At 49.2% G+C, this 27758-nt stretch overlaps 1 protein-coding gene, 1 long non-coding RNA gene and 2 pseudogenes across 8 annotated transcripts; 2 read left to right on the top strand and 2 right to left on the bottom strand.

Annotated features, from left to right (window-relative positions):
* Window positions 1–184: 184 nt before the first annotated feature.
* LOC109443671 (glutathione S-transferase P) lies at window positions 185–4975 on the bottom strand (annotated as a pseudogene).
* Window positions 3553–27749, bottom strand: POU6F1 (POU class 6 homeobox 1). 7 transcript variants are annotated; one of them, XM_074325675.1, is made up of 11 exons: window positions 27312–27747; window positions 19566–19659; window positions 17912–18107; window positions 14616–14732; window positions 13478–13703; window positions 12632–12948; window positions 11905–12033; window positions 11061–11264; window positions 8649–8790; window positions 7940–8108; window positions 3553–6835 (listed from the first exon to the last, which is right to left on the bottom strand). In XM_074325675.1, exons 2-11 carry the CDS (start codon window positions 19571–19573, stop codon window positions 6490–6492), a joined length of 1854 nt encoding a protein of 617 aa, XP_074181776.1. In that variant the 5' UTR covers window positions 19574–19659; window positions 27312–27747; the 3' UTR covers window positions 3553–6489. The 7 variants fall into 7 exon arrangements, with proteins under 7 accessions (XP_074181776.1, XP_074181773.1, XP_074181774.1 ...); XM_074325672.1 differs by having other exon boundaries at window positions 14616–14737; window positions 27312–27740; XM_074325673.1 differs by having other exon boundaries at window positions 12632–12945; window positions 14616–14737; window positions 27312–27740.
* Window positions 6915–8726, top strand: LOC141570093 (uncharacterized). Its single transcript, XR_012493966.1, has 3 exons — window positions 6915–7409; window positions 7693–7810; window positions 8638–8726. It is a non-coding gene; the product is annotated as an uncharacterized LOC141570093 (long non-coding RNA).
* Window positions 21056–21784, top strand: LOC109443698 (swi5-dependent recombination DNA repair protein 1 homolog; annotated as a pseudogene).
* Window positions 27750–27758: the final 9 nt, after the last annotated feature.

Raw genomic sequence — 27758 nt, 5'->3', positions numbered from 1 at the left:
GATAGCAATTCTAGATTTAGTAACTGATCTCATTGCAGTTTTAACCTCTCCTAGAAATGGAATCATGTTTTTTGCTGTCTCTCTTGAAAATTGTATTGGTCCTGGGGACAGGAGGCAGGCAGCCCCGCCTCCTGCTGAGGGTGCCCCAGGCTCTCCTGTTTCCTGTCACCATTAAGGGGGCGGTTCACGGTTCACCGTGCTCAGGGGGCCCAGAAGACCTTGGGCTTGGGCGGAGCACTAGGCCTAGAGCTGGGGAAGGAGGGGCCAGGGCCTGGTGATTCAGCAGCAAGTCCAGCAGGTTGTGGTCTGCGAAGGAGACCTGGTCGCCTATGATGAAGGCCTGGTTCTGGGACAGCAGGGTCTCAAAAGGCTTCAGGCGCCCGGGCAGAGCCTCGTAGTCGGTGGCGATGAGGGCGCCGTATTTGCAGTGCACGTTCTCCACGCCGTCGTTCACCATGTCGACCAGGGCTGCCTCCCGCTGCTCCTTCCCGTACAGCCCGAGGGAGCACAGGATGGCACAGGTGGCACAGGATGGCATGGGACGGGTAGAGGGTGAAGTCTCTGTCCTGGAACTTGGGGAGCTGCCCGTACAGACAGGAGGCCGTGGGAGGGCCCTGTAGCCAGGTCTCCTTGGTCACCACTTCTTCCAGCTTGGGCGCTGCTCAGCCAGCCTGGCCTCACAGCGCCCTCAAACACGGAAGTCGACAATGGTATAGGGTGGCGTGGTTGCTGTGTAGACAAAAGTGGCCTAGAAATGTGATCTTAATTAACCTTAACCAACCTGGAATTTTCATCAAGCACCAATATGATAATGTCATGTAGGTCCTCTCCATCCCCCTTAGAAGAGGCAAGACAATAAGAACCCTCCCCCTTTTCTTCCCCTAAAGAAAACATGTCCTGGTGCAAAAATAATGAATCCTTTCTTTTCCTTCCCCATAGATCCCTTGCCCCACCCTTCTTCCTATAAAATCCCTGCATGTTGTACTACCCTTCGAAGCGCCCTTCTGGTTGCTGGTTGGGAGGCTGCCCGATTCCTGAATCTCTGAATAAAGCCAATCAGATCTTCAAATTTACTCTCTTGAATTTTTGTTTTTTAACGTATGTATTTGGTCATTTGGATGACCAAAATATATTTTTCATATACACTTGGTCTTCTTCCACAGTTCCTGGCTCACAGCTCCCCAGGCCCATGGAATTTCCTAATCTGTTAAGAGCCCTGGGAGTCTCTTTAGTTATACCATTTGGTCTCTGGTCCTCAGTTCTTCAAAACCTTCAGAGCCATAAAGGTGAAATGGGTATTTTATTTTCATAATAAGGCTCTTTCCACCCCAACTGGGTTTATGTGAATAAAGGTGACTTTTGGAAAGCACCTAAGGGTGGGGGCCGGTTGCCAGGGGAACCAACCTTGAATAGAGGGTTGGAGCTTTTAGTCCCACCCCCTGATTTCCAGGGCAGGGAGAGGGGCTAGAGGTTGAGTCAATCACCAATGGCCAATGAGTTTTATGGAAGCCTCCATAAAAACCCAAAAGGAAGGGGTTGGAGGGGTTCTGGGTTGGGGAAACCAGAACACTTCCTAGTGCCTCTGTGCTGGGCCCCAAGCTCCACAAGGACAGAAGCCCCTTTGTTCAGGTCCTCGTCCTATGTATATCTAATCTGGCTGTTGATTTGTATCCTTAATAGCCTTTGTAATCTACTGAGTAAATAGTTTTCCTGAGTTCCGTGAGCCATTCTAGCAAATTCATCAAGCCCAAGAAGGGGGTTGTGGGAACCTCTGATTTATATCCAGTCCATCAGCAGCTCAGGGAACAATCTGAACTTGCAATTAGTTTCCCGGAGCCTCCAATATGCAGTTGATTGGTCAGAAGCACAGGAAATAACCTGGACTCCTGAATGGTGTCTGAAGTGGAAGACGGTCTGGTGGGACTGAGACTTTTATCAGTGGAACCGATGCTATCTCCAGGTAGATAGTGTCAGGACTGGGTTGAATTCTTGGACACCCTGCTGGTTTCTGAGAATGGCTTGTTGGCTTAGGGAAGCCCACCCACCCCCCAAACACCCCCCACCACACACATACACACATGGGAATTGGGTCCAGGAACCCAAAAGAACATCCTACACTTGGAAACAGAAACTGCAGTTTCTCCACAAACCCACCTCTCTTCCTGTTAAACCTTCCTGGGCCGACTGCCAGAAACCACACTCAGTTGGTCTGAGCCACTGACTTCTGGTGGGAGCCGACTCGCCTGTCAGGCCCAGGTGCTACCCAGATTCCACTCATTCCCACGTGTCAGTCTGCGTCCTGCCTAGCTAAGCAGAATCCTCTATCCCTGCTTTCTCCCAGTAGCCTGAAATCAGGGTCTCAGCAATTTTTATTTCCTTGAAGGAGAGGATAAGAAATACATTCAATCATCTAGCTGACATTTACCAAACACCTCGTTGTGTGCCCCTGGCCTGGGTACTGAGGAATCTCAGCTTAGGGTTACCTATGCAGAGGTAAGTGTTGGCTTCCATTTAATGTTTTGCACCATGATTTCAGAGTGCTGTAAAGCACCTCTGATCTTGAAGCCTTACGTCAGAATCTTAGATGTCTATTGTCCTTTGGGTAGAGGTAGGACGAGCTGGCACTCAGCACAGTGCCTGACTCAGAATGCTGGTTGGGTGGAATCCAAGGTGATGCCTTGTTCTCACCAGTTCAGATTATGTAGCCCGGATGTCATCAATACCAGGTAGGTGGAAGGGGGAAGAGGGAGGGCTGCAGGGGAGCATGGCATGAATCTATTCCCAGGAGGCAGACAAGCAGAGAGAGACTCTTATTACAGCCATGCTCTGTTAGCTCTAAGCTCAAGTATCAGGCCTGTCCCTAACATTTGCAGGCCTGGAGAAGAGCACAAAGACGCACTTACCATGTATCTAAATTTTATGAAGTATAAACCAAGCGAATTGTGAATGATCCAGCCGCCTGTGATGATAAGTGTGTCTTCATAACGGCCTGCAAGGCCAGGTTTGAATTTAAACTCTCAAGATTCTTTTAAGTTCTCTGCTAGAATATTCCCCAGACCTGGCCCCTGGCCTATAGCCTGCCTTCTCTTCCCTCTTGCAGTCCCACCTTACACTGCAGAGGGCTCTGTGTGTATGTATAGACACTCCAGCCAGCATATCCAGGTTCTGTCCACCCAGCTCTCTGACAAACAGCTGCCCATCGGTCACCTCTTGGGTGGGCCTAGGAGTGTGAACACCAACAGTACACCTGTTTTGGGGACTCAGAGAAGAGGGTCAAGAAAGCGAGGATTCTCGGTATTAGGAGAGTGGTCTAGAACGACAAAGGGCACATCCGTTTGACCCTGCACCCCATGGAGAGAGTCATGGCTGGAGGGCTGGGGGCAGGGCCTCCTGAGCTGGGAGTCTGGGGCACTGACATTCGCCCTCTTGCCATGGGATTTTCCAGGCTACAAGCTCTCACAGCAAACGCAGCTCACTGACACTTCCCTGGCCTCTCACACGCGTTCCCTTAAAGTCCCACTCTGAGAGGTGAAGGAGAAACAAGTAGACCAGTACAAAAGAAAAATACTGTTTATTCCACACAACTACATCAAGTGCTTCTCCCCTCCCCACCCCTCACTCCAACCCTCAGCAGGTTTTGCCCCATGTCTAGAGGACAGTCAGAACTTCAGTGTCGGAGCCTGGCCTATGACACAGGAAGGGAATCTAGGCATAGGAAGGTGATTGGATTTCCAACGGCACAAAAATGTCTTTCATTCTAAATTCAAGTGTGTTCCTCAATCCATTTGGCCGAATTCTTTCCCTGGACTCCACCTCGATAAAATACCATGTGTAGTGCAGGGTCAAAGGCCCCAACTAATTCGCCAGGCCATAGGAAGTTTTGGTCTTTCTTTCATTTAAAACAAACAAAACCACACGTAAACTGCGAAACCAGTTCTGCCTTTTCTCCTGCCTTTCCACGGCAAAGGAGCCAAGGAGCCCTGGCTTTAAGTTCAGAAAGGTGCTTTCAAACCAAAATTTATATCAACTCTCTTGAGAGCCTGATGCTACCAAAAACAAAACAGAAAACCCACCTCAGGGCCACAGCTGCTTCCCAGGAGCCCCGCGGTGGGGAAGCAGGCTGGTGAGCTCTGCTTTGGGCACACTTCAGGGACCTCCTATCACCCCCTGCCTGGGGAATTTGGCCTGCAAATATTCTGCCCTTGGTATCATTCCACTGAAAGATTTACCCATCTGTCCTGCAGAGGAGAAAATGGTTTAGTTCTAGCCCAGCCTTGAGAAGACAGATTTAGACGAGGGAGGAGCTGAGACAGCATGGCCAGGCCTAATTTAGACCAGCAGTGCATTATCTTTTTCCTGCCCTGACACAGGGCAGATGGTCCTGCATAGCCACTGCCATGGACACACCCTGGATTATATGCTACACCCAGAGTACCAGCCGCGACCCAACTGTCTCCCCAAAACAAAAAAGAAAGCATATCTGAATCCAAGTGTTGGAGGGTAAAAACCTGAATCTCTCTAATTTATTGAAGTGTAAATCACCAAATCCTTAATAAACTCTGGTACTTCATTACTGAAAATTTGTTTACGATGCCTCTCCCTAGTGAGCATGTCGTCTCATTGAGACAGGCTGATAACCCTACACTTGAGTGTGGAACCTCCCCCTTGGAGACATTCTCTCCCAGGGGCAGGCAAGATGCCCGCCTGCTTCCTCACTCCCACCACACTCTGGCAGGTTTGGTCACGGTGCAGTGGGGCGGGAGAATGTGTGTGTGGCAATCTAACACACAACTGTCCTCTATCTGGCAGCGCTACCCAGAGGGTGGGCACGCTGGCCCTGTAGGGCCTGGGAGGGACCAGTTGTAGGCAGGAAAAGAAACAGCATGCCAGAGGAAGCATGGCTAGGAGGTGGCTGCACCAGGGGCGAGCGGAGGCAGATGTGCCCTCGCCTGGCAGTCACCTCCTCAGAGTACATCACGTGAGGCGCAGCGGAGGGCAGCTGCTAGAGACCTGGCTCTGGAAAGGCAAGAGTATTAAAGAGAGGAGGCGGCTGGCTGCTGTGACTTGTGGCCCTTTAGGGATGCTCTACACAGCAAGGCTGGGCTCACCTAAGCAAACCTCTCAGAGCTCTCCTGCCTTCATGGAGTCACATGCTGAGTTTCCGGGGTTGTCCAGCCACAGCGAGGCTGGGAAACTCACTTAGCAGCTTGGATGAGATGCCAACCTCCAATGTGCCATAGTTACCCTCTCTAGAGGCCAAAATCATCCTACTCTAGGAGTATTCTTGCATCAGCAGAGCATTGGCTGGGGCGGGGGGGTGCTTACACAAACACAGCGTCTGAGACTCTGGACAAAATAAGATTTCTCCTCCAGTATCCAAGGCTCAAAGTTACAGCGAAAATTAGAGTTAAGTCATCGTCTGCAAGAGACCTTCCTGGGCTGCCATCAGCTCTTTTGGGATGGTGGCCTTTTCCCCAGGGCCTTGCTGTCTGGTTTATTGTTTAATTTGCCCCTTCTGAGAAAGCCCCAGTCCAGGGTTGGGGGAAAGTGTGATGACAAGAGACTCAAGAGTCCTTTCCTCGTTTTTCTCCAAAGTGCCTGCTTACTTGGGCAGTGGGATTTTTCAGGCTGCAAGTTCTCTTAACCCACACTGTTTTGGGAGAAAACAGTCATGGACAGAGATTAAACTGAAATCTTGGAGAGAACGGCCTTATTTACTAAGTTCCCAACCTGCCATAGACCCAAGGTCAACTCCAGGACAGCTAGAGTTCACTGTTGCTTCCTTCCAACATGGATTACAAAAGAAAAGGTTCTGCTTTAGTGCAATTTTCCCCCAAAGGAACCAGGGAGAGGTGGCAGAGGAGGTGACATGTTCTGGCCCCAGGGCTGTGGAACCTTCTGACCTTGAGGTCAAGGCAGACACTGAGTCTGGCCTTCTAAGCAGCACATCACACTTCTCAGAATTGTGTCTCTTGGGCCCTTTCAGGGGACAATGTGCCTGTAGGCAAAATGGGGTGAGGCTGTGGTTCTACTGGACAAGCTGCCATAGCTGCCGCACTCACACAGAAGAGCAAAAGGGAGTAGAAGGTGGAGAGAGAATGCCATTGCAAACAAGAGGTAATGGCCAGTCCTTAGGGGCTGCTGCAGCCCTGCCCCAAAGATGGGGAGTTTCTGGTTCCCAACCAGAATTCACCCTTCAAAAACCATGTTAGCAAAGTGCTTCTTTAAGTGACACCACAAATCCCCTCCCTTGGCGTGACCTGCCCCAAGCCTGGCACTCTCAGGGGGCCCCTCTGCCCTCCCCATCATGTGCAATACGTGGGGGGAGAGGAGGGAGGCAGCTGACGCACATGCGCACAGCAGAGCCTCAAGACCCAGGACAAGCACAGCTGCAGGTGGCAGAATGACAGGTGCTGTCACGGCCTCGGGTGCAGACGGGTGTCAAGGGACAAGTACAAAGTGCTGGAACACAGGGCTGGGGGCCGAGCCCTAAGGGATCTGGAAGACGTTCAGCTTGCTGGTGTTCTTGAGCGTCTGGCGCCGATTGCAGAACCAGACCCGCACCACCTCCCGGTCATAGTTGAGCTCCTTAGCAATCTCGGTGATTTCCTGGCCGGTGGGCAGTGGGTTCTTCTCGAAGTAGGCATTGAGAGCCTCTATGGCCTGGGGGGTGAAGGAGGTGCGGCGTTTGCGTTTCTTAGAGGGCTCACCTCCCACAAACTCCATCAGGTTCTGCTGGCCTTCCTGGTTCCGGAGTTCAGCTTCATTCAGCCACTTCTCCAGCACCGGCTTCAGCTTTTGGGCACTCTTGGGTGTGATGTCCAGCTTCTCAAACCTATAGGTGACCCAACCCAGGAAGGGACAGTGAGGGTTTCTTACTGCCCACACCCAAGTGTGAGGGCTCTCCTCAAGGGGCTGCCCCTCAGGCTGGTCCCTATACCACCCCCACCTAGACCCCCTGGCTTGGTTGAACCCAGCCTCCTCAGACTGTCTTGTATCCCAGGTCATAACAGAGGGGCTATTTCCATGGCCTCAGTTCAGTAGTGCAATAACTACAACCACTTTATGAACAACCATTCCAGAACTTTCACACCCAACTGAGTGAGGAGGTCCTTTGAGAGTCATCTTGAGAGGCCTCCAGAGATGACAAATGGATGTCATGAGTGCTGTCCTCCTCCAACTGCACTTTTTTTTTCATTTTTTTATTGGGGAATATTGGGAAACAGTCATCGCTGGCCCGTGTGGGAATCGAACCGGCAACCCTGTTGTTCAGAGCTCGTGCATTAACCAACTGAGCCATCCGGCCGCCCTCCAACTGCACTCTTATACCAGCATCACTGTCAGACTACTCTTTCTGGCTGAGCCCAGACGTGACTACAGAATTCCCAACATGGCACTGAGTCTACCAGGTACTCTAGTCTCTCTAAGGAATTGGAAGGCAGATGAAACCTTTCAGCCATCCCTGAGCAATGCACTCATTCTTGTTTGAAACCCTCTGCTACCCCTCCCATGATACTGGCACCAGAACCAGTCTGTACGCTGCACACAGAAAAACCAGCTACGTCACTTTAGAGTCACACCTTACAAGATGGGGAGATGGGAGCATGACAGGCATGATGCTGGAGTACAGCTGAGAGCCAAGCCAGAACTGAAGTTCCCACTTCTTCATAAGCTGTTCTCCTTTCCCTTTAGAATTCCTGAATGGATTAGGCTCTTGAGTTCCCCCCAAGAGACCATAGAAATGCTCGGGATTGGAGGATAAACGTCAGAGGGCCCGCAGAAGGACTGGATCAGTCTTTGGCTACTCCAGGTATTCTTATCTACCCTTCGAAGAAGGCAGGAGCAAGGGAGCACAAAGGGGTCGGCTCCCCAGGTCCCTGTGAATGCCTCGTGGCCCAGGTGCCCGAGCAGGCCCTGACTGCCAGGCCGTCTTACTTACCGGCAGATGGCTGACTGGCTGTAGGCCGGGCCTTCTGTTGCGGTCAGAGCCTGACCCACCTGGGTCTGTGTGAGGCCCAGAGATAGCCGCCGGATCTTAAAGTTCTTGGCAAACTCCCGGATCTCTTCTAAGTTGATCCCGTCCTCATCCAGACTTGGGGTATGTGGCTCTAGGCCAGAGGGAGGGACCAGGGTGAGTGTAGGACAGACAATCATCACTGCTTATCTAGCCCATTGGCCTGGCCTGGTGCAGGGGGATGAGCACATTTAGCAAACAGCCTCCACACCCTTAATTCCCTCATTAATCCCCAAGACAAGCAAGATGGGGGGAAAGGGGCCTGGCCCAACCTATCTGGAGGTATGGATCTGTTTTCAAGTTCTTCCAGCTCTAACTGCTTACTCACCCCACCGTCCCTTCTTCTGGCCCCCAAGCACACCTGTTGCCCATCCATACTCCTTAATTATCACGTAAGAGACTACAGGAGAGACAGCGAATGGCGTGGCTTCTCAGAGAAGCAGCCTCCACTATCTTCATGCCTAGAATCTAGCTCAACAAGAATGGGAATAAGAAAGCCAGTCCCTGGCATTGGGCGCCTGCCCTTCCCCTTTGGACTCCAGGAAGTTTAATAAGGAGAGCAGCATCTAAAGAGGTTTGGTGTCTGAATAAATGTCTCTCCCCTTCTCCACAACTTCCTCCAGGAGCCACTTACTGGACACCAGCTGGCTGACAGTGGGCGTCTCCGAGCAGGTAATTGGGATGGGAGCAGAGGCAGATGGCTTGGCTGCTGGGGCTGGGCTGGTGATGACCACAGCAGGCGGGGGCACGACCGGCGTAGGCTGGATGGGCTGCACCTGTGAGAAGAGAGCCAACAAGCCCCAATTGCCCACCTGTTCAGCTCAAGGGGTTAGAGTCCCTGTATGGGCCAGAGGCGGGGCAAAAATGGACATGAAATCGCCACTCATCCAACACACTCCTACCTGTGTTCCATCAAAAAGCAAGACTAGAAACTACTTTTTAGCACCCACCCAACGATAATGACCTCCAAAATAAGCACAGCAACATGCTCCACCAAACTGGAGCCTCAGAGCCACCTGTGTGTGACACAGGCAGGTCAGAGGCTCAGAAAGTTTCAGTACACTTTGTCAAAGCCCCAACAAGTGTCCACCCTTGATATAACTGCTCTCAAACCTCTGCCCTCAAAGGAGAAACCTAAACTTGATTCTAGAGCCTCCCAGGCCCCAAATGCCCATTAACAGGGGCCCGGAAAATGACATCTGGGACCTCCCTGCAGTGAGATAGTGTGCAGCCACTAGAGAGAGAGAGAGAGAGAGAGAGATCTCTTAACTACCAACATAGAAAGAGCTCTGAGTCATAATGCTAAGTGAAAAATAATCAGGTGAAACGCAGTTTTTGTAAACTAATTTCTTTAAAAAACTACATACAAATTTCCAGGGAAAAAAATATTGAGGCATATAAAGCAAGCTGTCAACAGAAGTCATCTCTGGATATGGAAGTAGAAGGGATTTTTACTTTTTTACATTACACATAATCTTGGAATTTTTAAGAAAAATCATGTATCATTTATAATCAGAAGAAACTATAAAAATATGAAATTAGTATTTTTGTTTTGTTTTGTGTTTTAAAGAGCTTCCTGCAAAGTTATAATTTCTCTCGGATGGGTCCTGTTCCCCCGATTCTACATCCTGGCAGCTCTCAAGTCCACTCCCTTTCCCTTCCCAGGGACGTAGCCTTCGTTCAGAGCTCCTTGTGTCTTGCTTGAACTGTTTAAACTGCCTCCTAACGGGTCACAAGGGCTCAAGTCTCACCATACTCCAGGTTTTGGCTCAACCTGGATAACAGGGTTTTTGTTTGTTTGTTTGTTTGTTTGTTTGTTTTTTAAGGAGGGCACAGCTCACGGTGGCCCATGTGGGGCTCGAACTGGCAGCCTTGGTGTTATTAGCACCATGCTCTAACCAACTGAGCCAACCGGCCACCCCCAACAGAAAATTTTTTGAATGCACATCCACTCAGCCATTTCTCTGCTAAAAACCCTCCCACGACCCCTTGCTAGTAATAGTGATAACAACAAAAACACCATTTCTCCAGTGCTTTCCGTGTACCAGTGTTAATGGCCTATGTGTACTCTATCCTTTAACACTCACAACCTTCTGCAGCTGGTCCTCCTGTAATCTCCGTTCTACACATGAGGCTAAGAGGCTGTTCTCCAAGCTGGGAAGCAGGACACCACATTTGGGAACCATGGGGCTCAACATCAACTGGGAACTTGTCAGGAAGGGGAATTCTTGGGCCCCACTCCAGACCTACCTAATAAGAATCTCTGGAGTGGGGCTTGGGAATCTGCATTCTAACAAGCCCTCCGGGTGGTTCTGACCCATGCTCAGGTTTGAGAACCCCTGCTCTGGAACACTATACTTCGTGCAATTTCCTAAAGGTTCAATATTCTCTCATCCAACTCATCTTTTCAGATTAGTTCAATGTCCCTTCTCTACGAAGCCTTCTCTATGAAGTCTGTCAAGAGCTCCCTTCTCTGGGCTCCCTCCTCATAGTGTTTGCCAGGCTCCCTTGTAATTGCTCCAATGCCGGGCTACCTAAGGCTAGGAAGGGTGTCTTATTCATCTCTATATCTTCAGCACCTGGAATAGAGTAGGCACTCAAAAACTGCTCCTAGAATGAACAAATAAATGAATAATCAAAGCCACAGTGCAGAGTGGAGGAGTGGAGGGATGAAGGGGGAAGAGAGAAGGGATGCAAAACTAACCTCCCCTGACTTTTCCGGCAGTTTGTGCACCCTGGAGCTGATCAAGGCCCGGTTTACTTTGACCACCTGCTCCCTGGCCTTCTCAGAGTGGCACTGGCCTCTGAGGGCAATAGACATGTTTTTGGTGTGTGTGTAGGTGGGGGGTGAGGCCGATGCTGTTTCCATGGGCAGAACATGTGTGACTCACATGGGCTTTCTACCCTGGGACCTCCCCTCACTTTGGGGAGGTGCCCTGCATTCCCAGGGGCTTCAGAAAATAATCTTGTCCTGCCTGCAGTCTGAGAGAGGCAGCCCATGCCAGACAGCACTGCCTGCCCCCACCCCCCACCCCAGCCCTGGTACCTCACTCTTAGCAGGGGACTCAGGCGTGCTTGGCTTCCGGACAGCCACTGGTGGAGGCAGGGGGCTGCTGGCTAGGGTCGCGATCACCTGGCCTTGGGCGTTCAGCAGCAGCTGGGGGGTCACAGCCTGGACCTGCAGGCTTTGGGCTGGTGCTGGGGCTGCCACACTAGCCGAGTTCACTACCCACGGAAGTGTTCCAATAACCTGGGAGGAAACAAGGCACGCACCCTAAGTGTGAGCGCAGTGTCCAGCTCCACCCTCAACCCCATTCCCCATACTTGCAGAGAAAGGGACTTATCTAAGGATGAATCACTTAACCTCTCTAAGCCTCAGTTTCTTCCTCAATAAAGTGAAGAATTCACACTTTAGGGGCTGCTTCCTTTATTCTATCTCCAGAACCGTGGGTGAGCACGAAAAGGTCTGCACGTGGAGTCACACAGACCTGGGTGTGACTCCCTGCTCTCCCCGTTAAGCTGTGTGACTTAATGTCTCTGAACCTCGGCCTTCTCCCCTATCAAATGGGAACAGAAGTCTCCACCTAATAGACCTGTACTCAAAAAGAAGTGAGATAACGTATGAGGGAGCACCTAGCACAGAGCCTGGCCACAAAGTGGGTGCTCCATCAATGAAGTGGGTGCTCGCCCCAACTAGAGTGGGTGCCTCTAGGGCAGGGTGGTGGCTATGCCCCTGCCTGGCCTCAGCACCAGCAGGAAGCTGCCACATGGGTGATACGAAGAGCAGCCTGACACCCTGTTTGAGTTTCTGTGACCCTCAGCCCAAGTCCCAGAGCCCCAGCTGGCTTTGCCACAGCCCTCAGCCTTCAGCCCTGACTTTGACCACTTGCCTGTCCCTGAGCGTTGGTGAGGATCTGACTGCCGATCCCCGGCATGCTGGGAATGGCGTTGGCAATGACCGGAGTTGTAGTGAGGGAGCCCAGGATCTGGGTCTGTCCCCCGAGGGAAGCAGCACTGATCTGTGGGTGGAGGAAGAGCCTTGCTCAGAGGCTGAGGGGCAAGAAAGAGCCCAAGGTAGAGGAAAGGGGGCTCAGGGCATTGGGGTGGGGAGGTGGGGATGCAGGGCAGACTTAGGGCAGATTTGAATGTGGGTGGCAGGCCCATGTCCACCAGCTGAATAGTATCCAGGGCTAAGGGAGGCAGGGGATTCGCTGGGAAGGGTGGGGCCACAGCCGTGGAAGAGTAACTGGTGAATTGTTCAGGCCAGGCCTGGAACGGTAGAAGGGCCAGACTGGAATGGCTGATGTGATTCTAGTCACATCTAACAGCTCCACTGCCAAGCCAGGAGCCACCCTGGATGGACATTAGCACGGGGCTGTGAGCCTCTAGCTCTACCTTAGTAACAACTCACAAGTTTGTAATCCCCAGACATCATCCCACCCGCCAAGGCTGGTCCAGTGGTTCAAGTTCTGGAGACTTTGCCCAGCCCTCTTGGCAGAGGTTGCCTGCTCTTGTCTGGGAAGGGCAGACTGGCAGCTGCAAAGAGAAGGCTTCAGAGCGAGCCCATCTCTGCTGATGTGTTGGAAAAGAGCCATATTCAGGGGGCTGATCCTCTACCTCCTTCCTCCCCTGGCAGTTCCACCCTTGGCCCAAGATTAGGTCCATCCCTGGGCAGCTTACGATTCCCGGGCTAAATGCGAAGCCTGCAGGCTGGACGGTGATCTGTGGGGGGGTGTCCACTGGCTTGGGGGTGGGGGCAGTAGCGGTGGCAGCAGTGGGCTGTGGTAGAATGGCAGGTGTGGTCTGTAGCAGCGGTGGGGTCTGGAACAGCGTCTGGGGCTGAGCTGGTGGCCGGGGCTGGGCGGGCGAGGAGGCCTGTGCCGGTGGGGTGGCTTGTACAGGTGCCGGAAGAGCGGTGTTCAGCACGGCAGCTGCTATGAAGCAAGGCAGAGACAGAGGTGCTCAAATGCCTAGCAGCAGCCCAGAGCAGCTCCAATCCCAAGGGATCTGGCACAAGAATGAGAGGGGGGTGGGGCACTGGGGCAGGGGGAACAGGCCGCTGTGATTCCCTTGATCTTTGCAGGGGGCAGCACATGCCAATATCTCTCATCCCCCCCTCCCTTGGGTCTGCAGATGTGCAGGTTCAAAACCAGACGTTGCGTCTTCTTGCAGTCCTTCTCAGGAGGCTGGTCATGGGGTGCCTTCTGGCGTGGGGGGAGAGGGGCAGTCTCAGACAGTTGGCTGAAGTAAGAGGCCTGCTGGGCCAGCATGGTGTCATGGCCTAGAGTCCCGAGGTGGTGCAGTATCTCTGTGGCTGGGTGCCTGGGACACCGGATCCAGACTCCAGGGCTCTCGCCCTGGGCGAGCTGCGGGTTCTGAGTCCAACATGGCAAGCCCGTGTGCAGGAATGGTAGTGTAAGGTGTTGGGGGGCCTGGTGCAGTCCTGGGGAGAGCTGCCGTTACCTTGGAGACCGGCTAAAGGTGGTTTGAAAATTCCCCCCGTAGGAGAAGCAGAGGTCAGTCCTGGGAGGGCAGCCACGGTTGCTGTAGGAATTGTCCACACGGCCAGCCCCTGCTGACCAGCCACTTGACCTGCAATACTGATGGGGATAAGAAGAGGTTGAGTAACTGCCCCTGCTGGAACCATAACTCCTGTCAGAACTGTGGCTAAGTTTTCCTGAGTCAAGACCTGCAAAAGCAAACAAGATTTCAAAAAAGAAAAGAAAAAATAAAAAATCAACATTGACAGCGCAAACACTGGGTCTCTCAGACCCAGTTGAGCACAAACAAAGCATTCTGAGGGCAGTGGGGAAAAGGCCACATGAAGGGGGGGAAGAGATAAGCCCTAGCCGGAGGCCCAACCCTGGGGGATCGTGTGCCTGGACTGGACGATCCTGCCTTCAGAGAAGCCGCCCAAAGCGAGGACAGGGCCTGGCCCTGCTCACAGAACAGCGAAGGGTGCAGAGGCCTCTTCTACTACAGTTTGCTGCCTCCCAGGCCTTCCTCAGCCCCTGCCCACAGGACCAGCACTTGGTGGCCAGAAAGCAGGGGGCAGGGGCTGGTGGAACCAAGTGGTCAAGGGTCCACAGACGCGTCTGGAAGCTCTGAGGGAGGCTACCCTTGATGGATGCCTTGGAGACCTGTGCATATAGCACAAGGTCACAGGGAGCTCAGCTCGTCTGGAGGATCCTGGAGGCAGCTGCTTCTCACTGTGCTCGGGCTGCCCCTCTGGCTCTAAATGAGGACTCTGAACAATGCATTAACTCTTCAGGCATCCACTGGAGGGGCCGACAAGGTATTCACTCATTTAGTCATTAGAGAAACAGAAAGGCCTGTGATATGAAAGAGTTAATGTAATCTCTACCATCTTTGCTGCACCCAAGGTTACGGGGCAAGCAAAGACGTACTTTTCCCAGTGGGCCCTGATCTGAGACAGGGGAGAGGCCGGGGGTGCCTAGCAGGGGATTCCCTCCCCCAAGCCACAGCCCCTCCCCCGTCCTGCCTTGTGAAGTTCCCAGAACCCATGACCACCCCATCTTGGTGGTCCCATGCCTTGCTCCTGCCCACTGCTCTCTGTCCAGCTCCCCGGCGTGGCTCTTACCTGGGGGGCAGCTTGTACAGCCAGTGGTGTTAGGGTCTGCGATGTCTGAGGCTGGCTTGGGGCTTGGTTGAAGGTGGCGAGAGCAGGGGCAGGGCTTGAAGGGATGCCCGGGAGTGACTTCACTTCACATGGCATTGAGAGAAGGAAGGACAAAGAGTGAGCCTGATGTGAGTGGCAGAGTCACCGGACTAGAACGTCTTGTCTGCAGTGACAACTCTCAGCCCCACACTGTATTTCTGCATAACCCGAGACCAATCAATGGCTTTCCCTGACCCAAGAGGCAGCTTCCCAGATGCTACTGGTAGTGAGAATAAGAGGCTGGAGAGCCCTGTGCCAGACTTAGAAGGTAGGACCCCTCTTCTCACATTTAGATTTTTAAAATGTAGGAATGTAGGCCTATGCATAGTTGGCTATCAGTCTCTGATTTCCTGGCTCTACAGGACACTGTGACCTATCACATAATCAGTAAAGGGGCCTGAAGTGAACATATGTCAGGGAGGGAAGGAGATAGAATCAACAGGAACAGCTTCCCTTGGTTCGTCCAGCAACTGGATCATTGCTCACCGCCACCTTCAGGCGACTTTCTGGATTCAGGTGCTGCTTGGGGAAGGGGCAAGGATTCTGCAGGGGCAATTCCTTGAAATGACAGTCCTCGAAAATTGGACATGTCTTTGCCACACTCAGGGTTACAACGGCTCTCCAGGCCAAGCAGCTCTTCTCTGCTAGTCTCGAGGATGTGAAGTCTGGATAAGCAGCTTCAATGAACTTCTAAAGGAACTTCCTGGGAACCAGGGCTTTTCACCCAGGTTGTAGCTTCCTCTTGTTGCCTTGATTTAATCAAGTGCTGGGGGCCCCCACCAGGAAGCCACACGCCAGTGAGGAGAGGACTTATTATTTAATATATGGTGATGCATTAAAAGGAGTCTATTGGGTGATGGGTATTAGATCAGTGGCCTCTTTATATTGGCTGGGCGTAGATTTCCAGGCTCTCATCAAAGCTTACTGAATCAGAACGTCTGGGAGTAGAAGCCAGTAACCTTTCCTCTCTCTTTTTTCTTTTTAAAAATTTTTAAAATTTTATTTTTGAATTTTTCAGTTATAGTCAACCTACACTATTATATTTATTTCAGGGTACAACATACTGATTAATATTTACATAACTTACAAAACGATCACTGATAAGTGTAGGACCCATCTGACATCATACATGATTATTACAATATTATTGACTATATTCCCTATGCTGTACCTTATATTCTGTGACTGTTTTTATAACTAGCAATTTGTCCTGCTTACTACTTTTTTTCCTTTTAAGCTCCCTTGTGATACAGCACACGGCCGCACTGAAAAAGCTAACCTTCTAACCCTGCATTCCCAGCCCATGTTTTAATCCAACCTAACTCAGGACTATACTATTTACAATGCATAACAAAAAAATTCAGACTGTTCAAGGAATTAAAGAGACAAGCAAGCAACAACAAAAGCCTTATAAAATACTAAGAGAAAACAAAATGACATTTATCTCCACCACAGAGGGGAGATATATTTCCAACTGTTGAAAAAAAAACAGAGATTAGGATAATCTGAACCTCGGAAATGTTTTAAAAATGTTTTGCTTGACAAAATGTAATGAACTATATAAAAAGGAAAATGGAAAACGGGAATGTATGATAAAAGCTTATGATCTAAAGAAATGAAACATTCATTTTATTAGAATACATTTCCAAAGTAGGACCAAGGAGTCCAAGAGTGCATACGTTTAGGGCTTTTGTCACTTCTTGCTAGTTGCTCTTCAGAAAGATTTAAACCAATTCATAGAACCATGTACCTATTTCTCCACAGCCCCACCCAATTTAGCTTTTATCACTATTTGTTTTTCTGGCTTAACAGGCATGTAATACCTTATGACAAGTTACTTTTGTTTTCTTTCTCATTGACAGCAAGTTTTTGTATTTTTCCATGTGCTGACTTCTTCCTATGTAAACAACTGATTTCTCTTCAAAAGGATTTGAGTGGACTATATCTCAAAAGAAAAGAATTTTTCAAAGGACCCATACAAAGACATTCAAAGCAGCATTGGTTATGACAATGAAAAACCAGGCAATCAACAATAGCCCAAACCAGAACAGAAATGTGAATCTAGGTTGATAAAAGAAAAGGGTATCCGAAATAACATGGTGGTAAGTGTCACCCTACATAGTCTACCCTCAGCTGTAAAAATATGTGTATGTGACAGAACTGGGCAGTCATTCAGAGTGCCATAAATCAATAGATTTTTTTTTTCATCCTGAAAAAATTTCCTATTACTTAGTTTTGTTTTAAGAGGAAATGCTTCTTAATATTGCATGTCTAGAAATGTCCCATCAAGGCCACAATCTAAGCTGGTAGCTTCTTAGGAGGTACCATCAAAATACCTCCCTTATCTGCTTGACAATGATTTAAGATTCCTTTCCAGAGAAGACTTTTGTGAAAGACTTAAATATAGCAACCTCTAGAAGAAGACGCAAACTACCATAAACATGCTCAATGTAAATAATTGATTTAGGATCTATTTCCGAGGGCAGGTTTGGAGAAGGAGCAGAACTAAGGAATGAGATATAGAATATAGATAAAAGGGTAAAAAGGGAAGTGGAGGCACTGTGGATAAACCTGGGAAACCTCCCAAATTTTCTGAAAAGGGGTTCCATCCCCTCAATGGAAAGCAGTGGAAAGGGCACCGGCCTGTGGGAGCAGGTAATGCCCCTTCCGGCCTGAACATGGAAGCAGCAGGTTTCCAGGCTGGGGGGAAATGGTCATGCCTCATGTCATACCTTTTTTCAAAGGGGGAAGAAATAACCCAGGTTACTAGGGTCCCAAATGAATCTGCACACTGATTTCCAGGTAGAATAAGGGATGGGAGGTCTTGTAGTTTCCTTATTAAGGAGTTGCTGATTCCCAGAAGCCTGTCTGTTCTCATTTGCGGTCTTCTTGGCCCACCCCCACCCGCCCAGATCTCCAATCTAGGGAAGGGAAGGTAAGCAGAAGGCAAGGGGAGATGGATGAATCCCAGTGTTCTGGGGGAACTGGCAAGGGAGGCCCCAGGCTTCCTACAAAAAGGGATGTCTGTTCTGCAAGGTGTTAATGAAGAAAGTCAATGAAAGGGTGCCCTGTGGCCAGAGAGAAGCCTGGCACAAGCTCCAGCCTCTAGAACAGCCGTACTGCAGGGTGATAAGGGGAGACAGTGTGGCTGGCTCCCTGGGGAACCACAGGAAGGGTCTTGGGTAAAGCAATGCCTGGTTGGGGTAATGACCTCATACCAGTTGCCTCTGCAGTGGTGTCTGGGTTTTCTGGCCCAGCTTCACCGGCATGTTCACTGGCTTCAGCAGGAACTCCACTCTGGGAGCCCTTGGTGGCCGCACTCTCCAGTCCTTTGCCTTCTTCCTCAGCAGGGATCTGGGCATCCACGCCGACTTCCAGCACACGGATGGTCTCATGGCCGGACATGACGATGACCTGCAAACAGGACAGCGAACAGTCCTGGGGGTGGGGCTGATATCAGAGCCCCTTGGGGGCCAAAGCTCTGGGTGTGACTAGGGGAACCAGGAAAGGGCACCTCAGCATGCAGACCTCCTGTCCCAAGGACTGCGTGCTCTGTGAGAATTCCAGAGCCTGGGGCAGCCTGCAGCTCCCTAATTCTAGAGAAGGAGCTGCTAGGAGAAAGTAGGCCCGGGTGACAGGGGAAGGGCCTGACATAAGGTGGAAAAAGTCCCACAGAGCGAAACTACTTGGGGATATTTCTATTTGCTCCCTTTCTTGGACTCAGCTCAGGGAGTGGTAAATGGCCTATCCCACAACCTTGTAAGGACGTCCTCTTGGCTGCTAGGATATTGGTGTGTGGCTGTGCGGGCCCCTAAGACAGATAGTATCCACAGCTTCAGTTCAGCCAACAAGCCAATCCCACTTTATGTCCCTTGAAACCTTACAGAAGTTCCCTCAAAGATAATGGGGTGGAAAACAAATGCTCTACAATGTTGAGTAATATTTTTAAATCATGATTTCTTGATTTCCAAAACTCTGGGGTAAAGGCCAAGATTTCCTTGCAAGCTGACTTCCTGAAACAAGGGTCAGGAATCCTGAAACATAGCCTCTCGCCCCACCCCCTGGACTGGAGCTTGCGTTCTGTGAGCCTGTGGCTCCAGTTGAGCCATCTGCTGTGACCTTGCTCTGACCTTGAAGGGAGCCTCCATGCCCCAGCTATGCAGGCAGCCCCTGGGCCTCCTCAAGACACTTGAGCTTCTTCCGATGCTCAAACAGCCAGCATGCAGCTCTACCTCTGGCACTGAAATGCTTCCAACTGGGCCATTCAAGAATCAGGGACACTGTACACTAAAGAGGTCTGCGTCCAGCATCCCCTACGCTTGGGCTGTGCCTGAAGCCACACCCACAACACACTCCTTAAGCCAGAGAGTTGGATCCAGCCAGTGATTCTGCTGGAAAAAGCGATAATGTGACCCATCAAAGGAGCTGGAGTGAACTAAAACGCCACAAGCAGTTGCTTTTCTAGGTCAAACTTGACCTATGGAGGGACTTCATTTCAATTACATTTTAGGAGATGTTAATCTTTTTTTTCCTCATTTAAAAAATTACTTAAGTAATAAATGGTTGTTGCAGAAAAATTAGAAAATATATGTAAGCAAGAAGAAAAAATTAAGAGCAAATTACCTGATGTCCAAATCTTTCCATATGTAAGTTTATATATATTTGTACGTTTTATTTTCACTTTTTAGTCATAGCTTAAATCCCCAAACTAAACCCCTGAGAAATCCTAGCTGGCAATTACATCTGGACAGGTGAAGTGACCATGAACTTTGGTAAGAAACAGATAATGAGGGGCTCTGTGCGGTCTTCCTACTTGCCCACCCCTTGATCCCTCACCCTCCATCTCCCAGCTCTTCCTGCCTCAGAAGATACCTGCTCATTGACAGTCAGAGAAGACTCTGGGCCAGCTCCTGGGTCCATGGTCACTTGTCAGGGTGGGGTGGAGGCCGCCCACACCTAGCACATCCTGTGGGGTGAGATGGGACGGGAAAAACAAAAGCTGATGTGACACAGTAATACAATTTCCTCAACATCTCAAAACATCTCAAAAAGTCAGAAGTAGAGTGGTAGGAAGAGAGAGAAGCTAAGTTCTCCCAAGTACAATTTGTAGAAGTAAACGAAACAGGATTCTAAGGACTTGACAGTGTTTCGCTTCCTACAGCATCTTAGGAGAACTTAACTCAGGACGAACCAGGGTGACAAGATGAAAGAGAGGGCGAAGCATCTGTCCCTGGGACTTTCCCAGTCCACTGGGACAGAGAAGACTCAGCAGAACCCAAGGTGACTTCTGATCCAGACACTCAGGACCTCAGACAGGGACAAGGAGCCTGCTGGGTGCCTGAGTGCTTCTCAGGGGAGGAGTCTGAGCAGACCTCCTGGAAGAGATCTTAAAGACAGGAATACATTTTAAAAACGGTCTCAAACTGTAATGTGCACGATCATGGCCTGGAGCATTTATTTAAAAAGACAGAGCTCCAGCTGTCCCCGGAGTGCACATGTCCAGAGTCTGATTCGGCAGGTGGGTCCTACAAGAATCAGCTCTTAGGAGATTCTATGGCAGTGGCTTTTCACACTATAGGCAGGACAATGTCCCCGATGGTAGAACAGCCTGCCAAATGCAGTAAGGAGTGGGAGAAGCCCTTGTAAGAACAGGTTGTCTAGCTGGAGCCACAAACCATACACTTACAAGAAATAAAGGTAATAACAGGACAAATAGGGTTGACACACAGAAAAGAAGGCAATTATTTATTTTGAGTGCTCGCTGTGCTTAGCATTTTATGTAACACTAATTCATGTATTACTCATGCCAGCTGGGGAATGGGGGCATTATTATCACCACAATGGATGAGGAAACTAAGCTCAGAGAAGTGTTCTAGATTCTTCATCTTTCCTTTCCTCCTCCTCTTCCATGCCTGGGTCATTTGTTCGCACTCCCTCCAGACCCCCCCCTTTTTTTTTTTTTGGTATTTTTATTAAATAAGATAAAATCCATGTAACATAAAATATACCATTTTAAGCATTTTAAAATGTACACGCCAGTGGAATTTAGTACATTCATAATGTTGTGCAACCATCACCACTGTTTAGTTCAGAGTATTTTCATTATCCCTAAAGGAAATCCCATACCCTGTCCTGGCCACCGCCAGCCCCTGGCAACCACCATATGCTTTTTCTCTATGGATTTGTCTATTTTCGGTATTTCATATAAATGGCATCCTACAATATGCAGCCTTTTGTGTCTGGCTTCTTTTACTTAGCAGAATGTTTTCAAGGTTCATCCATGTTGTAGCATGTACCAGCACTTCATTCCTTCTTATAGCTGGTTAATATTCCATTGTATGGGCTTTCTGTATCCTCTAGGGATGTCTCAGGGACAGGGAAACGAAGATTTGATTTCCAAGATGGAAAGTCCATCAGACTCAACTGTGACTTTACCCAGCATTCCACAGGCCTGTGCCAATCTCCCACCTCCCCATACAAGTGGTTCAAGAACACAACCTATGCGTACAACAGCAGAGAACAATTAAGGAAAATAAGAACTTCATTTAATCTCCGTGACAGAGTGGTGAAACAAACGTCTCAGAAAATGAAGGAAACGATCAGAACTTTTCAGAGAAACCAGCATCTTCATCAGGAGAAAACTGGAATTTCAAGAAAATTTTAAACACATAGACAATGAATTTGAAAAAAACACGAGTTGAAAAATACCTTCAAGAATATGAATGCAAGCGAATCTAAATCGCTTGATACTGGGCCATGCAGTAGTCTCCAAAATGATTTTGTGAGTCAGAGTCTTTCCAAACAAGAATTAAATGAAGAAAAGGCAAAATTGGTGAAGCAGGTTCAAGAGAACAAAGACCTTTTTGGGAGGCTAACACTACAGTAGTCAAAATGTATAGATCAAAGAACGACCAATCTCAGTAACAGTTGTTACTAAAGACGTGGAGAATCTGTAGCCAGCTGTTGCTTTATGAGTTGCAGTCTGCAATGTCTGAGGAGAACAAGAAACTCAGTTTTACTCAGACCACAATGGGTTAGATGATAAATTGCTACACTAAAACAGAAATGAGGAAGAATTTATAGATGTTTAATTCATTATTTTTCTCTTGAATATCTTTGAGAATCACAATGTAATCAAAAACATACTTATACATTTTAAAGAGAAGGTAAGAACCACTAAGGCCTAGAGAAAGGTATCCTGTGAACACCAAATTCGGGCACTCTGTTTTATAAATATAAACCAAGTTCTAAAATGAAAATTTAGTATTTGAATACATTTGCCAAAGAAAACATTTAAAGAAATATAAAAATTTTCAAATAATGGTAAAAAAAAAATAATTTGGACAATTCTGGTTAAAGCTGAGAGGGGAGCCAGAGCCCACCAGAGCCTCCTCCTTTGCCTTCTTTGAGTTGAGTTTGGAAAACATCTGCAGCAACCCTGGCAAGGCACCTTGCTCAGCTAACAGATGGCTCACTGATCCCTGGGTTTCCTGTGCTAATGAATGAACTAAGGGCGCTGAGACATTTTGCCCACAACCTGAAAATGCAGGGGTCCAGGACCATCCAGGACTTTCAGTAGAGGGGACTGAGGTGAGTTAGAGGACCTGGTTTCATTTATCATTCTCCTTTGGGAACTGCTTTAGGCTTAGGGCAACATTCCAAGACATCTAGGAGGAGCAGTGGGAAATCGCAAACAAATCAGAACCCCCTAGAATATCCTGAGATCCTATTATGAAAAATCCTGAAATGCTTCATCCTTCATTTCTTCGACAAATATTTCAGTGTCTACTATGTGCTGGGTGTTGGGGATACAATGAAGGGAAAAACACATCCCCTAGCTTTGTCAAGGAGTCCACAGTCTAATATGGGAGTCAAGGAAATAAAAAGGTAACTACAATACAGTGATGACGTGTCATGGTGGATGAACAGAGAGTGGGAGAGGATCCACAGAAGAGATACCCAATGAAGTGCGTGTGTGGTCCTTTCCCCCTTGTTTCAGAGTGGCATGTGTTTTAGACATGAAATTATATGTACAAAGACTCTTGTGCCATGTAGAGGAAAATGTAACGTACATGGGATTCAGACTTTTAATTCAGACTCATTTCTGTGGTTTTAATCACTCCCTTAACACTTAATTGTGGTTGAGGTTTTCGAGGTGTAAAATACCTTCCCATTATACAGTCATTTTTTGGGGTGGAGGGTACTCAGCGTGAGGTTAGTTGACTCTAAGGAATGGCTGGTTGAGCTGAAATTAGTTTTACGGGTACTCAATTGAAAGAAAGTCACATTTGTTATGGGAAATTTACCTTTCAAATTTTTGACAGTCTAATTCTCTCAGACCAGGCTGTTTGGAGACATCAGCATCTCCAGCTCTATGTCACTTTTATATTTAAACTGTGCGCCCACTTACCTCCTGCAGAGCTGCCATTCAAATAGGCCACAAAGACCGGAAGCAGGAGATTGGTATAAAGTGGTAGCTGGGGCTGAGCTGAATGGGGCAGACAGTCCCTAGTGGTCTCCCCGTCTGACAACCACCAAATCTAGACCTCCAGCTGGGACCTCACCTGGGAACTTCAGACTCATACATCCAACAGCCTGTGGGTTGCTCATATGATCTCATACTCAACACGTTTGAAACCAAACTCGTGATTTCCACCCCAAGTCTGCTCTACCTGCATGCAGCTTTCCCCACCTCAGCAGATGACAGCTTTATCCTTCTACGGATGCTTAGGCCAAAAACCTTGCCATCATCCTTGCCTTCTCTCTTATATCTCACGTTTACTCCTTCAGCAAATCCTGTTGGCTCTCCCTTCCAATATGCCCAGATTCCCCCCACTTCGTATCATTACTACCCTGGTCCACACAGCGTTAGTACTTGGTGTGAAGGAACACCACATCCCCTCTTGCACTCAAGTATTACCTGCCCCGTTCTTAAATTGCCAGACTCTGGGCAGCCTGCCACCTCTTTCAAGATGGCTTTTCTGCATGTCCTCCCACCCGTCTCCATTTCTGGCCCCAGGACACAGATTTCCCTTCCTACCTGCTGAAGAATAATAATCACTGACAGTTTATTGGGACGCAGGCCCTTTACACATAGTATTATAGTGAGCGCCCTCTTGAACTTTCTTTCACAATCTCAGCTTTGATATTTACTAGCTGTGGGACTCAGGATGTATGATGTAATCTCTGTGCCTCAGTTTCCTCATCTGTAAAAATGAGAGTAATAGCACCTACTTCACAGCGCTATTGTGAGGACTGAATAAACTAATGCATGTAAAACATTTATATCGATGCCTCGCACATATGTGCTTAGAAAATGGTAGCTGTTATAAAAATATACACACATTATCTCGTTCCAATTTGGTGTATCATTTAAAAACCTAGGTTCATCTCTCAGCTTCACCATTTCTTAGCTGTGGGACCTTGGGCAAGGACCTAACCTCTCTATGCCTCAGTTGCCATATTTGAAATGGGTATAGTGTTGTAGTAAATTGTATACGGGCTCAATAAGTGTGGACTATTCGTATTCAATTCTGACACCAGCCGCTTGAGACCCTGGAACAAACAGATATGAGTCCTAAAGCTTGATCAATTGTGTGACTGTTCACAGGCGGGCGGGTTACTTCTCTGTTTTCTCAGGGATAAATAATAAAAGAGCTTACCTTAGAATACTGCACAGAACACTAGAGACAATTAGCTATTATTATCCCCATTTTTATAGATGAGAAAGTTGAGGGTCCAAGAGAGGTAAGGGTATAGGCTTTGGAGGAAATCTAGATCAAAATCCCAGATCAGCCATGAAATAGCTGTGTGATTTTGGGCAACTGATCCAACCTATCTGAAGTGTAATTTCCTTATTTTTAAAATGGTGATTAAACGGGCAAGCCTTATGTGGTTGTTATAACGACGATATGAGACTGCGTAAGTAACATGCTTAGCACGGTGCTTGTAGTGCTTGTATTACGATCCCCATTTTTTTATCTACAGGGAAATGGAGATTGAGAGAGGTCAGGTGACTTGCCCAAGGGCACAGTTAAGTCAGTGGCTGATTTAAATTTCAAGGTGTGTCCACCTGCCCCAGACCCCTATCCTCCTGACACCACACCAGGACTCCTTCAGGAAATGGGAGGAAGGCTGATGGGGACTGTTCTGGCCCCCAACGATCAGGACACACTGGGAAATGGTAGCTGTCAGTTCTGCTGCAGACCCTCCCCCTCAGACGTGAATCCATGAGCAGAAATTACGGCTTGCCAAGCTATTGACAGACCAGGTAGGCACACACATGGGCCAGAGAAAGGGAATGTGAAAAAGATAGGAAAGCAGTGAACAACTTAATTTCCCTTTCCAACCTACCATTTGTAAATTGGACACATATAGTCAAACAGTAAAGACTAGCTTAATAAGGACAAATTTCCACTTAGTTTCTCCTCCTGCCCCCTTTGACTTGTGCCCACACTTGATTCATCCCAGGCAGGGTGAAGGGAGAGAACAAATGAAATGTGAAAAATGAAAAGTAGGTGTGTTCCCCCACCAGACTGTAAACTCCAAAAAGGCATGTCCGCTTATCATCATAACAAAGGGTTAATGAATAGGAACTGAAAACAAATGAAATCAGATCACTTAGCTTCCTCATATTTCCTCCCTTCTCCCTCAAAACACATACCCTATTTCAATTTATTTATTTTTTTTGCCCCCATTCCCAGTACTAAGGCAGCTTAAAAATGATTCAAAGAAGCAGTGCTGAGTTCTGCGGAACCCTGATCACACTTACCCCTTCCTGATGTGCCTGTCCAGCTCCCCATTCCCAAGCCTTCCCTCCCTTGGCCAGTTTCTCCCAGGTCTCATTCTCTCTCCTGGCCTCACTGACCCTCACTGACCCTCATTTCGACACAGAAAGAGCTTAGGCCTTAAAGGCAGAAGACCCAGATTGAGTACTGCTTCTGCCTTAGGTAACCCCTCTAAGCCTCAGTTTCCTTAACTGTAAAGTGGGGCTAAATTATAGCACCCACCTCCTGGATTACTGTGAGGAGCAAATTGGTAACATTTACTTAAGTCACTTAGAACAGGGCCTGGCACACAGCAAACACTGTGTAATTGTTACTGTTGTTGCTATTAGTTTTATTTGAAGTAAAGCATGCATATAAAAATGTTTTTAATTGTAAAGTGTTATTAAAAATGTGAAAGATCACTATTATGTCTTTATAGTGAATAAATCTTGGGGAAGGGGATATGATCTTATCCCATGTTCCTTCATAATGCAGAGAACCCTTGGAGAAGCAAATTTCTTCTGACTCACTCTTAATTGCCAGGTAGTACCTCCAGGAGAATAATAGCTCATCGCCACCCCCCCACACACACACACACCACATCACATCACATCAAATGATATTATCTTGTTTGTTTTCATGTTTATCATCTGTCTGTCCCGCCAGACTAGAATGAAAACTCCATGACAGGAGAACTTCTATCTGCATTGCTCAGAGTGTGGCACATAGTGGGTATTTTTGTTGGACCAGTGAACAAATGAATGAAGTTCTACCTCAGACATGCAAAGAAGTAGAAAGTCACAGAACTACCACCCTGAACACCGGGACTTCAATCAAAATGGAGTATGTGGAATTAGCCCTCAGAAGGCCCTGCTTGTCCATGTTGGCTGCCTTAGACTTCCAAGACAAGGGAGCAGAGATAAATGTCTGTGACCAGCCCTCTACTACTGGAACATGGACTCCCAAAGAGCAGAGGAGGCTAAAATCTCTGCAAAGAGCTGTTTTCATTTGCCCAGAAGGCTTCCTAACCGCCTTAGATTTCCCCCGGCCCCGCAGCAGGAAATATTTTGTGCAGGTTTTAGGCTTCCAATCACAGCTGAGTGCCGCATCTTAACGCTCAAGTGGAGGCTGCAGGGCACCCTGGGGCTCCCTTGGCCTTGCCAGCTGAGAATGCTCAGGGAGCACATATCGGACCCATTCTTATGACGATATATTAATAATAATGTTATTACATATTTATGAAGTGCTCATGCTGTGCTCGAGGGTGACTCCCACCACCCCACCACCCTTCCAGCGACGCCTGGGTCCCTAACCCTGGGTCCCACCAGTCCTCCCGGTGTACTGTGGTCAAAGTGAATGTGACAGGTCGCCCTGGCCGCCTCAGCTGACCGTAACCGCCTGGAACATACGCGTCCGCTTTCTCCCGTAGGGCGAGAATTCGCTGCTGGTCGCTACGGGGTCAGTGTAAAGAACGTCCCCTGTAGTTGGTATCCCACCTGGGCTCCCGGGGCAGAAACGGGGAGGGGCCAGGTGCAAGCTCTCTACGGGGTCCACCTGGCGGCCGCCCCCTTCCCTTCCCCGGTCCCGGCCGGCCCGCGGGCGGGCGGGCGAGGGCGCGGCCCCAGGTTCCCCGGCCCCAGGCAGGCGGCCGCGCGCTGTCCCACTCCCAGAGCTCCCCGCCGCCCGGCCCAGCATCCTGGCGACCCGGCCCCGCGGCATATTTTCTCTTTATCATAAATATATAAATTATGCTAATTACGGGCATTGCATATTAACCAAACCCGAAACCTCCCCTGCCCGGCCCCCTCCCCTTCCGTGCAAACCCCTCCCCGCCCGGGACCCCGCTACTTACCGGAGCCTGAGCCCCAGCCGCCTTCGCCCTGGGTGCCCGGCGGCCACCGATTAGAGATTCATCTCACAGTCCGGGCCGGGGGGCCGGGGGCCGGGGGCCGGGGCCGGGGTGGCCGCCGCCCGCAGACAAAGAAGCCAGTGCGGCTTGGCTGGGCTCGGCTCGGCCCGGGAACCGGTCGGGACCCGCCGCCGCCCCCGGGCCCCCAGCCCGGGCTGGGCAGAACCGAGGGGACTTCGTGGGCTGCGCTGGGCGGTGGGGGGACGGCCGGGAGCGGGAAGGGGAAGCTGGCGGGGGCGGGGGGCGGTCAGGTATATATATATTTCTTCTTTCCTCCTTTTACGGCCCCCCCTTTTTTCTCCCCCCCTTTTTCCCTCCTTCTGCTACTTGGATTTTTTTAGCTGCTGCGTCATGAGCATAATTTATGCAAAGAGCTTTGCCGCATGCTGC

This window comes from Rhinolophus sinicus, linkage group LG02 (assembly GCF_036562045.2).
Source record: "Rhinolophus sinicus isolate RSC01 linkage group LG02, ASM3656204v1, whole genome shotgun sequence".
NCBI classification, from domain to species: Eukaryota; Metazoa; Chordata; class Mammalia; order Chiroptera; family Rhinolophidae; genus Rhinolophus; species Rhinolophus sinicus.
Note: the sequence above shows the minus strand (reverse complement) of the source record. Positions and strands in the feature narration are given on the sequence as shown.